Source organism: Grus americana, chromosome 2 (genome assembly GCF_028858705.1).
Source record: "Grus americana isolate bGruAme1 chromosome 2, bGruAme1.mat, whole genome shotgun sequence".
NCBI classification, from domain to species: Eukaryota; Metazoa; Chordata; class Aves; order Gruiformes; family Gruidae; genus Grus; species Grus americana.
In genome coordinates this window covers 89,921,630-89,935,661 of record NC_072853.1, presented here as the reverse complement: position 1 = coordinate 89,935,661, position 14,032 = coordinate 89,921,630, and the positions used below count along the sequence as shown (strand labels likewise).

The following is a 14,032-nucleotide window of genomic DNA, read 5'->3' as shown; positions in this document are numbered from 1 at the left end:
TCCAACCCCCCTGCCACAGGCAGGGACACCCTCCACTAGACCAGGTTGCCCAAAGCCCCATCCAACCTGGCCTTAAACACTTCCAGGGATGGGGCCTCCACAACCTCTCTGGGCAACCTATTCCAGCACCTCACCACTCTCACAGGAAAGAATTTTTCTAACATCTAATCTGAATCTACCCTCTTTTTAGTTTTAACCCATTACCCCTTGTCCTATCACTACACTCCGTGATAAACAGTCCCTCACCATCTTAGTTGCAAGTGAAAAGCATTTTTTGGTAATACTGACTGTGTTGCAGTTCTTGCATTTCTAGTTATTAGGGCTGTAGCTTCCATAATGTCTGTATGTAAATACAATAGTTGAGCACAAATGTAATTTATTTAGAAGTAATAACAGAAAAACATGGATCATCAAAAATTGCTCCAGTTTTGGTCTGTTTTGAGTATTCTGAAATCAGTGAACAATACAGGGATATTATCAGTTACCTCCATTGGCATCTCTTACCTGAGTACTAGAGGTTAGCACAAAATAAAATTATAATCTATTTTCAGCTGCTTTGTTCTGCTGTGTTTTATAGGCAAGTAGTCTTGTTTACTGTGAAGCTTCTCTTTAAGCAAGTTTGTAATATGAATAACAAAACTGCCCCGTTCTCTAGTTTCTACTAGCCATTAGCTACTTGGTATTAAAAGCTATTAGTCTATAAAGGTCTCCACTGCCCTTAAACCCCATGGCCTTTTCTCTCATACAACAGTACAGGCTGATAAGATGGAAGACTTGCTGATGAAAATGTCTTGCATTTTTCATTGTCATTGTTCATCAACCATCAGTTGACTTTCTGAGCTAACTTTTGTCTCAATTCAGAAAAAACTTGAGCTGCATTACTGTTCAATAGAGCATGTAAGCACCTATTGAAGTCTGAATTTTTTTCTAACTCTCTTAACTTCAGGTCTCTGCTTTCATGAATTATGATGCTTGATTAGCTTGCCTCTAAGTTTTATAGCAATTTTTGCCCTTAAATAATCTTACATCCATCTGCACTTTTCTCCCCGTGTACTGGGTTAATAAAATATTTCAGTAATTAGTGCTATTCACAGCCTTATTTTGTGGCATGGTGAAAACCCTCTCTGTATTAACTTCTTTCTGACATGGGTTAGATAGTCATATATGAAGATATTCAGAATCATTTATCCTTTATTCAGATCTTGGTTGGATCACTGAATTACTTCTTTGGGGTTTTTTTCTGGTTTATGAAGTATCTTACTTGCATGATGACAAATATCATTAAAGGCAGTTGAAAGCTTGTGATTTTTACTCTTTTTTTGTTTTTCCTGTGGTATTAATTACTTTGCACATTTGATAATTCCAGACTGTTGAGTTCTGTTCTTTGGCTCTGTTAGCATCTATTAAAGTACTGTAAGAAACTTACAAACCAAATCTCCCGAGCGGTGCCCAGCCTGAGTCAGTAGTCTCATCTCGACGCACTTGGTACCTGCGGCACAGCGTTTAAGGCTGGTGGTTCCCTTGTGCTTTATTCCTCAGCACATGGTGGGTGCCAGCCTCACCAGCCCACCACTGCTGGGGGCTGGAAACCTGCAGGTCCTGAGGGAACTGCATGGCGTTGCAGGGATTTAGAAATTACGTGCTGCCCAGCAGAGAGAGAAACAGCATTCTTCCTCCCTTCCTGCCAATGCTATCCAGTCAAATATTATTGAACATTGGTTTAATGTTTGTTCCTTGACCTTACTTCAAGCCGAGTTGCCATCTTGGGAAGGGGCCTGTGTTACCAGCTAGGGTCTGAGGGCAAGACTCAGTTCCCAAGAGGCACATGTGGTTCATTCTTTACCAATTGCTGACAGCATCTGATTTGATTTTTGTTTTGCCAGTGTCCACTTGTACTACCTGTTTCCCTCTCTGGAGGAAGGAGGATTAGCTACGTACCGCACTGCTATTGTACAGAACCAACACCTGGCCATGTTGGCTAAGGTACAGTTTTATACGTCTGTGTTTGGCACCCATAGGTAGGATACCATTAGTGCGTGGGTTAGTTCTTGAGGGATCTGCCTGCTTTGAACATCGGTGTCTTTACCGTGTTTTGTGTACAAGATTTGAGATACAGGAACTCTTTTCAGTTTGCAAGTAGAGTTTAAAGATGAAGTAGGACTTAGTTTTCTGTAAAGTATGTTTTTAGGAGGAGTAATTTTTGTAGGCAAAAGGATTAGTTTTTAGGATGCTTATGTTGAAGGCGTGTCTATATTTACCTTTAAATTGCACAGGTAATGAAACTGAGAGTAGAAATTTAGTGAAGAAAAAGAAACAAACTTTTTGTTTATAAAAGGACTTCCTGATAGAATATGTAGGGACAATATGACAGCAAGTGGTAGAGAAAGTGGGGAAAATATAGTTTTGTCTGCTCCCTAACCTAGGCAGTCATTTTCAGATTCACTGTGAACTGTGAAAGAGAAATATGTTAGGCTTTTGGTGAAAAGTTGTTTTATCTCATGGGAAAAATTGAGATGCCTCTGAGTTTTATTTCATTTAATTCTGTGAATGACAGAGCTTTTTATATTTCCACATGTTGTTGGGGGGGCGAGAATATGATATAGCAAGTTGATTAAGTCTCTGTTCGTATTCCCTTCTTCATACTTGATTTTGTTAGCATGTTTTTTAAAAAAACAGAATTACTGATGTAATGTATTAAGCTGTGCATGCATGTATGCGCACACATATGTCCACTATGTACTGCTGATAGTTTTCAGGTGCTCTTTTAATCGTCTCTGTTCATATTCATGCAATAATTTAAACAAGCATATCCAATCTTGAGATTTTGGCAAAAACTGCATGATTTCTAACATGTCATCTTTTAGCTCAGCTCTCAGGAGAGGCATAGGATAGTGAGTGAACACAATCATTTTTCTCCAAAGCTTTCTTTAATGATGTAGATAAGCATGAATTGACTGAAATGTTTCAATCAGACCAAAAATAGTATTGAACTACCTGATATTTGAATTCATGTTACTATTTTAAAACCTGCTTCAGGAAAGCTCATATATTCTTAAAGCTCTGTTCACAGCCTTTATCATTGTACATGGGCAATTTTTGAAAATTTTTATTGCAACATTTTTTGAACTGTATTTATTAGACACAACTCTAAATATTAGATACCTGTATATTCCTGATTTCCCAACTTACCTTTTTTCCTCTCATATATTTTGCATGATGTTCCTGGTTTCATCCCCTTTAATTATCCCCTGCAGTGTCATGTTGCATTCAGTTTACTTAATATAATTCTCAGCTCCTCAACTTCTCTTGTACATGTGGAATGCTGTTTTAATTGAGGATCAAATGATAAATTTCTGTAGCTTCTAAGGGATGCTGTAGCAGAAATTTTAAAAATAATCTGAAATGTGTTGTGATCAAGAAATGAGAAGCAAAACACATGCAAAAAAAGCTGAATGCAAGCTCCAAAAATGAAGATAAGCCATTGGAGGTGGGGGAAACACACTGACACCCAAACAACACCTGTTAACATGAACAAATGACAATAATCCATAAGAAGTTTAAATTTGATATAAAACAATGAGTGCCCCACTTATGTCGAGTCTGAGTGATCCTTGTGCTTTATAAAGTGCTATGGAACATCATAAATGGTAATTCCCTGTGTTCTGGAGCAGTGAATAGGCTCTCGTTCATTGAAAATGGAAGACTCCTTTTTTCCAATTGAAAGGTATCTAAACCACACACCTCAAACAAGTTAGTCTCCACTTTTACCTCTTAATTATACTTCAGGAGGATGAAGTTGAAAGTTAATGAGAAATTAGTCAGTAGAAACTTACACACAGTTGGGAAGAACCTGTTCTCATACGAACTTTGCAAGGTACACAAATCTCTTCTTTAAAAATCGCAATAATGGTTTGTGTCAAAAAGGTGAATATGTAAAGAGAATCTAGTATTCTGCATTTCTGTAGCAGAATGATCATATAATATATAAGATTGACTGGTGAGCAGAGCTATGGTTTAGGCAACAGGTGAATGTTAATGATGCACATTTGAAAGGAAAAAGAAAACTAGATGGCACTGTGGATTAAAATATCAGTGTTCTGCTTGCAGTGCCCGGAGACTTTTGTTACTGCCACCTGTTGACACTCTTCGAGGAAAAAGCCAGATGTTCAATGGATTGTGTCTACCAGAGTTCCTGTTCCTCACTGTTCTACTTTATCTTTTTCTTGTAGACAAAATCTTTTCCCTCAGTGGTAACTTCCCTCCCTTTGAATGTCTCTTAGGCATTTCTGGAGGCAAATCACATGAGGGCAAACTACCAGCAAGAAACAGCACATTGCACCAGCCAGTATTGGGCTATTTTTCTGTCACACCCTCAGCCCTCCTCTTGAACTCATTCCTAAATCTCCCTAATAACATGTTTTGATCTGGCTTCCTTTGACAATTTGGTTTGATAATTCCTAGCTTTCCCACACTATCACACTCTAGTTGCTTGCATCTGATAAACAACTATGAAGTTTTCTAATTTTAGCTTATGTCTGAACTGAAAACTATGGAGAAAAGCTTTAAAGTTCCCTCAAACCCACTTGCTGCATAATAATAGTGTAATTGAATTCTAGTGACTAGAACTGGTACTCTTGTACTTCTAAAGCCATGTTTTTAACTCTTTCCACATATTCTGCAGAAGCTGGAACTAGATCGATTTATGCTTTATGCTCATGGTCCAGACCTTTGCAGGGAATCAGATCTCCGCCATGCCATGGCCAACTGCTTTGAAGCCCTAATAGGTAAAGCATGTGTATTTGTGTGTGCAGGCAATTACGTTTTAATATGTCTACATGCCTTGTTGACTGTGATGGAAGAGACACGGGTCTGTGTTGAGCACTGTTAGTAAGGATAGGCAATAGTAAAGCTTCTTAAATCTCCTTTTTCTCTTCCCATCTCCTGCACGTAGACCACGTGAATAACATGAGTGTGCAGTATTACAATGAAAATCTCATCTTCCATATCCTGCCTCCCACGCACTGGTGCACCCATTTCATAGTGTCATGGCACAGCACTTTTCTCTGTCACCCCAGAACTCCACCTCTCATCGCCACCATGGTGTACCACCTGCAGTTGTCTGGGGGGAGTAGTTCAGTCACCATGGCCTGGCAGGAAAAGTGCAGCCTCACTGCTTCCCATCATGCTTGCACAGACCTCCCAAATGTGGAGTCCCACCTCAGCCCTGAATTTTAAACTCTGCAGCTTGCGTTCTGAACGCACCAGGTGTTCCCAACCAAGTCACCAGCCTGCTTCCTCTGTGTCCTACTAGCCTTCTCCTGTGAATTAAATGTGGCATTTGTCAAGTAAATAAATATTTTGTGGCCTTTGCATTTTCCTTACAAATAGAAAGTATGGCAATATGCCATGGCTGGTGTAATAAAGCTACCAAAACTCTCTAGCTGAGGATGAAGGGCTGTTGTGTCAAGCTTGCTGTCAGGCATTAAGGTGCTGATCAGTGACTGGCTGTGCTAGTCGATAAATTTATGTTGGAGAAGAACTCAGGACTGCCTGACCACGGTTACCAAATAAACAAGCAGTAAGGTGGAAATATGATCTGTTACATCCACAGAAGCTCTATTGTGTGGATATAGCATATTTTTATAAAACTTCTTTGAATACAGAGAGCAAGCTAAATCTCACTGATTTGGCTTCGTATTCATCCATCTGTACTGTACATGATATTAGCTATGGGAATGGTTTAGCCCTGATCCAGGTCTTTACACACGCTCCTAAAGCATTTTGTCCTGCTTTGAAAAATAGATCATAGCTGGCTTAGATGTCAACAGTTCCGTGCATTCTGCCTTGGGCCAAATTGCATTTCATGTTATCAAGAAATAAGATTTGCCTTTTTAACTCTATTTTGCTATCCATGAGTGCTTTGATCTTTAATTTAAAAATAAAAAACAAACAGAAGGAACACTAGATATGTATCCGTGGCTTTGTTCATATACTTCAGCTTGTCTTGCACGTAATGACGAGGACTATTTGGCAAGCATTGAGATTTGCTAAGAGAGCAGGCTTGCTGTTTAACCTCCAATACAAAGTTGTTCACGAAGTTAATTGAGCAATAAGATTTTGTCAGGGCCATAGCTAAAATCTGAGAGCTTGTTGAGGGACTATAAAAGTATATGTGGGGTCTGGAACTCCTACTTGAGAACCTTTGTAAAAGTCTGGTGCTTCTTCCCTGTGATGAAAATAATAAGCAAAAGTACAAGCAGGCTGCCTAGGACCTGTTTGAAGTTCTGGGCTCTCATAATATGCCTCTGGCAAGATAGTCTTATAAACCCCCAAACTGTTCTCCAAAGAGTCCAAAGTAACTAGTTGACCTAGTAAGGAATTAAAAAGAAAGAGGAGGGGAAAGACACAGCAAGGCAAAATGTGTTCTCCCTGTATGTGGGAACATCGACTCCCTTTCTCTGTGTTCTTCATGTTGCTCTGTATTCCCTTTGCTTTTGTACATATGTGCTTACAAGAACTAGTTTGAACTTTTCAGAAGCCATCCTGTAAGAGTATCAAAAGACAAAGTGTTGATACTGAAATTATAAAGTGCCTGCGCAGATACAGAGTGCATATGGTACACACAAAAAATATAATATGCTAGCACAAGTTTTGCGGAGCTTGTTATAAGGGGCATGTGGAGGGCTAGTGAGGGCTGTATATGCAGTTTAAAAAAAAAAAAAACAACAAACACAACAACAACACAAAAAAACCCCCCCAAACCCCCCCCCCCCCCAAAAAAAAAACCAACCAAAAAACCACAAAAACCTGTAATCTCCAGAAATTGAGAGATGCAGAGGTGGAGTTACCAGTTCAGAAAATGTATTATTGTGATATTGGGGAGACATTGAGGTTTGGAATAGTCCTGACACATCATTTATATGCAGAATGTAACGTTGTTAAAAGTACAGAATTAATGAAAAATATTTGCTAGCTGTTGAAATATATTTCATGGCTTTTACTATCTGCATATATGGTATAGTTAGCTAATTAGTGAAAACTGCTTTTAGAAATAGATTGCTTATAGCCTAATTTATTTAAACTTTGGTCTTGGGTGTATCATTTTCACTGATTTAATTGTTTCAGGTTTTTTTGTGTATTTTATGACCATTGATTTGTGTTGGTGTTTAACATGCTTTAAATTTCTCAAATAACAGATGTTACTACAAGAAAGCATGCTTTTAAAAAATAAATGTATTGGAGATGAAGGCAGAGATCTCTGACTTTCCTGTGCATAGTAATTTTCTAAGTACCAATGCATTATTGACCTTTGACATGTTGGTTCCCTCATGCAGGAGCTGTTTATCTAGAGGGAAGCCTAGAAGAAGCAAAACAATTATTTGGACGTTTACTCTTCAATGAACAGGTATTTATGACTTGATTTCCATTTTAAAAATAACTGAAGACACGCTTTCTTATCCCTTGTTTTACTTGAGAATCACAAATGAACAGGAATACACCTGTTGTACTTAGTTCTTGGAAACTGAATGTACCATAGTGTGTTTAGGAAGCTGCGCTGGTTCAAGCAAAAAAAAAAAGTTAGTGTTTCCTCTGGTGTGCTGCTTGTTGGTTGGCTTAGTTAGGGAAGGACGGGTGGTGTGGGAAGCCTGCAGACACCCATTCAAAGTGCTGCTCTCACAACAGAGAGGGATGCTGTGGATCCAGACATCATGATTTAGGGAAACGATGCACATGTAGAGCGACTATTCCTGTTTCATCAGTTGAATCCTCCCACGCCTAAAAGTTTTAAATGTATCTTTGAAAAAAATACAGGGGATTTCATCCAACGTTTACCTCATTGCATAATTAAAGATTGATCTGTTCTTGCATACTGTATCTTAGATCACCATTAGTTGGAATTTGTCCCATATAATAGCTAAGGAAAGTAACCAGTACATACTGCTGGGACAGTACACGTGGCAGTGGTGAGGGGATGAATTATACAGTGTTTTCCTTCTTGAAAGTCTCTGAGTCTGTGAAATGACAAAGCTTATTAGAAATAAAAGTGTTTTGAAGCCTATTGTAACTCAGTGTTTATTTGCTGCTCAGTGCCTGTAGTGAAGGAAGCCTATATGAAATAGAAGAAAATAAGTGGGGTTTTTTTCTTTTTTTAGTCCTTGCCTTTGGTGAAGTCAAACTTGCTACTGAGGAGTACTTGCAAATAAAGTTAGTCCTGAGGCTTAAACAAATCTTTTTCTTCCTTTAACCACTTTTTATTTGGTTCAAGGATTTTTCCACCTCTTTGACACAAGCTAATTGGGAGAACTACAGGCAGTTTGAACAGCAAATACACGATTTTAAAAATTAGTTTGCCAGCACTATTGAATTTGCAATAAGCAGAGTCAGCATCTGAAATAGTTCAGTATTTCAAGTAATGACATTTTATTTAGTACTGTGGAATTTGTTAAATGACTCCCTTGAGCATTAAAGGCATCTCTCAATGTTTGCAGGACCTGCGGGATGTATGGCTTAATTATCCACTACACCCACTCCAAGTAAGTGTATCTCTTTCTGTAATAAATTTCATAGCTCTCTTATTTTCAGGTGTGCTTTTCCATAGGTTTCCATTGTAATGACATCTCAGAAATTGTGCTAAAAAGTAGCCAAAGGAGTAAATATATTTGCCTTTGTGTTTGATTTTGGGTGTGGAGGGTCTAAATAGCGAGTGTCTGCCTCTCTGAGGATTAATCATTCACCTTTCCCTGGCTCATGTTTGATATATAACTGCACTTATATGATAAATCTAGTGAGAGGTAACATTCTGGCAGCTTCTTGTTCATCTTCTCAAAGTTGGGCGAAAAAGGGTACAAAAACAATCTATGTACTTATTTTGTTAACCTGAAATTAAGACTGAAACCTTAATAGTAGGAAGGCACATTAGTTGAATGGAATAAGAGTATGATTCTGAGCGAGGTGGGTTTTTTTGTGTGTGCAATCATAGCGTGGTTGTTTCAGTGATTCTAGTAGCTTTAATACCAAGTAGACACTGAAATTACGAAGGTGTCTGAAGGCTAATTTATCCTTCATGTATTGGACGAAACAGGTTCACAAGTTGTTAGTTTACAAGGCTGGAAGTTGGGAGAGTGATTTCCAAGTCCTTGTTCACTGACTGAATTCTGAGGGAGACATAGAGCAAGTCACAGAGCCTCTCTGCACTGTACTCCTTGTCTTCACAGCAAACATGGTAACGTTTTCCAAGTGTGCAGGGGTGCTGCAAGAATAGCTGTATTCAAATTGTAATCCAGTCAGTCAGTATGGTTTGCAGGGTTGTATGAACATCTGAGAGGTTTCTTTGGTCCAACCAAGTCTTTCATGTTTTGTGCAGTCATTTTGACTCCTTTGAAATTTTTTATTAGCACGCCTTTCCAGCAGGAGGCCACTTTGAGGCCTCCATCTGAAATGCCTCATATATTCGTATGGATTTTGCAATGGATACATAGCAAAATCTTTGGCAACAAATCAGTGCACGTGAAGCGTTTTTATGACTAATTCTGTGTGAGTGTATATAGGAAAGAGTCTTCATGGGAAGATAAACTTTTGAGTTTCAGCACCAGCTATCCTGCATGGTGGCACAAGCTCCCAAGAAAATTCTTCTTACTCTGCATTTCTTTCTTTCCTCTTACTTTATTTTAACCTTTTTATCTCTGCTTTTGTAAAGAACTCTTGGACTCTGCTTAGAGATTGGAGACAGTCATTGTATGCAGCTTAGAATTTCTTGCTACTACCTTGTGTGATGAAAATTTATTTTTTTCCATGTCCCAGAAGCCATCCTAGCTCTCTCCTTGCCAATAGGGCAAACACAGGCTGCTCAAGTTGGCCTTTGGGCACAGCTAGCCTGAAAAATGGCGTTTTTTAAAATTATTAAAAGTCACTGTAACAATATGACAAATGAGATGCCAATTAAAAAAAAGCTCTGGGTAAGATGTACAGAACTGAAGGCCTGTAATCCTGTTACTTGGCAGTAATGAAGTCAGTAGAAATAGTGTTGGGAAAAAAATGTATTAGTGGTCACCTGGATAAATGTGATTTCTTTAGAAAGCGTCAACATGTAAAGACAAGTCCTGCCTCACAAATGAGTAAGAGATTTTAGAGCAGACAAAAAAGCATATGATGATGTAGATGATAGTCTGCTGCATTTCCTAAGAGTTTCTGTTGGAAAGACGCTCACAAAAGGCTTTTAAAAACGGGTTGTTTTTTTCTTTAAAACAAAGGAAGAAAAAAAATCAACCCCAGTGAATACTGTCAGTCCTTACAAGATCTAAAGAAATAGAGAAGAGGAGTGAAATGACCACATCTTATAAGGAATGGAGATCACTGGCAGATTTCCCTTGGGATCTTTGCTGAAGTACAGGCTGTTCACATCAACAGCTTAGGGAAGAGGATGAGCAGTGAGGTGGCAGTTTGTTGACAACACCAAATTACTCAGGGTAGCAGGGACAACAGCAGGCTGAAGAATTGCAGTCTGATTGCAAGAATGCAAGAATGACTAACTATGAAGTAAAAAAGCAGATGAAATTCTGTATAGGTAAATATAAAGGACTGTGTGTGAAGAAGCAAAAAGCAGCCTCAGCTCCACATGTAACTGAACTCCAAACTGACCCTTATCACCCAAGTGGGGGATTTTGGTACCAGGATATGTAGTTCTATGAATGTGTCAGCTGAAAGCTCAGTACTGTTTAAGAAAAAAGACAAATTGAATGTAATCAATTAATAGAAAAGGGACAGGCAACAAACAAAAAAATATTTTAATGCCACTTTAAAAAACTGTGGCTATTTCCTTTAGACATCCTCACCTGGATGATTCCTCCTCTAAGACATTGCTATACAAGAGAGATGCCCAGAGTGGCTGGAGGAAACTCTTAAGCCATTTCCCAGCTCCAGAAAGCCATTTGACAGTGTCACCACATCAAGGACATCAGACAAGAAACTGATAAGAAAAGATACTGACCCAAAGTGATAATTTTAATATTCTTGTGTTATTGTGCCCTTTTGAATTTCATATACTAAGTATTTAATCTTGATTTTTGATACTGAAGGAAAGTGGGAGAAATAGATTTGGGTTTTGTCTCACCTTGACATGCTGTCAGTCTGCTAGCCCTATTCTAATAACTTTTGAATCTGTTGCTCAGTTGCAAACAATGTGATAATATTAGAAAACTCAGACACGTACAGTTGTACATGTTTTGTGAAAATAAGTAGCCCATGCTATCCACGGATAGTGACAAGACTATATAAGCAATGTGTTATAAATGCCTCAGCTATTCAGAAAGCATACATCAGAGCTCACATCTTCTTTGAGTGGTAATTATCCAAGACAAAAAGCCAGAGGAAACTGAGTTTTCTCAATTTAGCTGTCCACAGAACAACTTGTTCACTGTATTCTTTGCTCTTGGTTTACAGAAGACTTGCTTTTCTCTGGAAAGTTCTGAAACAGAGTCAATTTGTTATTATTTGTGCTTAATTTTATTTACAGCTGCAAGAGTCCAATACTGACAGGCAACTCATTGAGACCTCTCCAGTTCTTCAAAAGCTTACAGAGTTTGAGGATGCAATTGGAGTCATCTTTACTCATGTTCGGCTTCTAGCACGTGCATTCACTCTGAGGACAGTAGGCTTTAACCATCTGACTCTGTGAGTACACATCAAGAGTCCTCATACAGCTCTGTTGGTCCTTCTGTTAGTATCCCAGATTGCTTTGTATGTAAACATACTCTAAATGTTACATCTTCTCCAGAAGAGAATAGAGCAGCTATGTTTGCAAGCCCGCCTGGCTTAGTATCCCATCTGACAGTAGTCAGTAGTGGATACCCTGGGAAAGACTATAGAAGATGTTGGAGAGCCATCCTGGTGTTCCTTCCTGCATATTCCTGTGATATTTGCATATCACTCCTGAGACAGTAGCAAAACATAGTTGGAGGTACATTTGGGCAGAGGGAAAGAAGTAAAATCATGCTCTTTAGTCCAAGTGCAGCCCTTGTGTTCTGTGTTGAGTAGAGCTGCCAGGCCTCGTTTTAAAGCAAACAGTAGAGCCATACCAGTGGTTCTAGTCCAGGATCTCGCACGGGTTTAAACCCTGATCCTTTTATTTCTTGTGAATGGACAGATCTTTTTTCTCTATCGAAGTCATTGCATTCATTAGTTTACTTTCTTAAAAGTTGCAGATAGAGACCTTATCCCATTACAAACTTGATGTCGACTGCTCTTCTCCTTCAGTTAGTCCCAGATATGTATCTAATAATTCTGTTTGTGTAGCTACCCTGATTTGCTTTCTCCCTGAAAGCTGATGTTACAACAGTAATGAACTGTGTTTTCATCTCACCTGATTAACACTGGAAAATTGTCTTAAATGCATTTGGAAATGAGCAAGGCTTACTTTCAGATCACTCTTTATTTTAATTTGTGTGTGCATGCTGGTTTTGTTTTTTCCTCCCTGAGTGCTTATTGATTTTGCTGCATTGATGTCTCATTTTTCAGAGGCCACAACCAGAGGATGGAATTCCTGGGTGACTCCATAATGCAGTTGGTAGCCACAGAGTATTTATTCATACATTTCCCCGATCATCATGAAGGGCACTTAACGGTGAGACTGCCATCAGTCATGCTCTCCGGGAGAGCAAGAGTGGGATGGAGACTGAAATTATGGGAGCAGCTAGTGCATTATTCTGAATTTGATTAATAAAAGAAGCCTCAGCAACCACTGCTCTTAATAAGGCTTTGTTAATTTTAAGTCATGAGCACTGCAATGAATAGGAAATGGTGATTTATGAGCCCAGTGCAGTAATTTTTGTTCTGTCTGTGAAATGGATCAATAATTTTAAGGATGTCAGTGATGAAATTGGGAGATAAGACTAGTTCTTGTTTAAAGATGAGTGTCTAAACCATTTATTTAAATAGGCACAACACGTGACTTTTTTTATTCATGACTTCTAGTCTGTTGAACCTGCAGCCAGGTAGGGTTATGTTTCCTGATAAGTTTTTACAATCTATTTTAGTCTGGTTTTTCTGTTGTCTTCAATCTGGTGCTCCTGTGGTAGCTTTTGAATTTAATTTTACTGTTACTATCATCATCTGTTGTTGATGACTGTAGCCTTTCAACCTCTCTTACCTGGACTCTGAACAACCCAGTCTGGGGATCTCTCAGCAATTTACAGTACTTTAAACATAGGGTGGTAGTACATGTAGGTTTTTTCCTGATTGATTCATTTAGTACTGCTAGACAGCTGTGGTTTTATTTGTGAGGAAGAAATTTTCTTAGACTTACTAAATTTTTCTTAGTTTTCAAGTCGACTAGAATAAAAAAAGCGATACATGTATCAATAATATGAGTCGAGTCTTATAGTTAAAATTAGGAAGTAGCACTGTAGGTTTCTTAGCTACTCAAGAGTGGTTTTCTCAGATCAATAAAGGGATAGCAGTGCTAAGTCTTTAGCATGCAATGTGTTTTCAAGAATACGCTTCTTGGGTCTTTCGGACTAAAGCTGTTTACAAGAAAAAAGTACATGCTCTGACTAAAAGTAATTCTAATTTTTCTTCACCAGTTCTTAAGTTTCATTTCAATTTGTATGGATTCTTCTGCACCATTCAGGAGACAAAGTAGATAAAGCCTGAACTTTTGAAGTAGAAGTTAAAAGGGGAAGAGCCTTGTCATATGAATTCTTCAGAGAAACAAAAACGTAAGGCAGAAATCCAAGATTGGTGGGGTGGGTTTTTTTTTGCTTTATAGGTGACTTAAGAACGTAGGCATCAGTTTTGTTACAGTAAGATAAATCTTTCAAGAACTATTTGGCAGGAAGGATATGAAGTGTTGCTATTAATGGGTGTAAATACTCAGAACAATGATCAGAATGTCTTCGTGTTGCTTGATTTATTGATTAGTGAGTTGGGAAGTAGAAGTTGCGTGGTCAAAGTTTGTAGAGGAAACTACAAAGTATAGTGTGGAATGGATGCTGCAAACACATTAAGGTATGGAGAAGTAGACAATGACTAGAATAAA

General features: G+C 38.5%; 1 protein-coding gene across 4 annotated transcripts in view; it reads left to right on the top strand.

Moving 5' to 3' along the window:
• Nucleotides 1-14,032, top strand: part of DROSHA (drosha ribonuclease III) — an 81,198-nt gene that overhangs the window by 48,019 nt on the left and 19,147 nt on the right. For all 4 annotated transcript variants that reach the window (XR_008575697.1, XM_054815089.1, XM_054815087.1 and 1 more), the window contains 6 exons: nt 1,884-1,983; nt 4,682-4,784; nt 7,335-7,405; nt 8,490-8,534; nt 11,513-11,670; nt 12,514-12,619. Coding sequence is in view for 3 of the 4 variants with exons in the window: in XM_054815089.1 (XP_054671064.1) it covers nt 1,884-1,983; nt 4,682-4,784; nt 7,335-7,405; nt 8,490-8,534; nt 11,513-11,670; nt 12,514-12,619 (583 nt within the window). In the remaining variant the exon portion in view is untranslated. The remainder of the gene's footprint in view (nt 1-1,883; nt 1,984-4,681; nt 4,785-7,334; nt 7,406-8,489; nt 8,535-11,512; nt 11,671-12,513; nt 12,620-14,032) is intronic.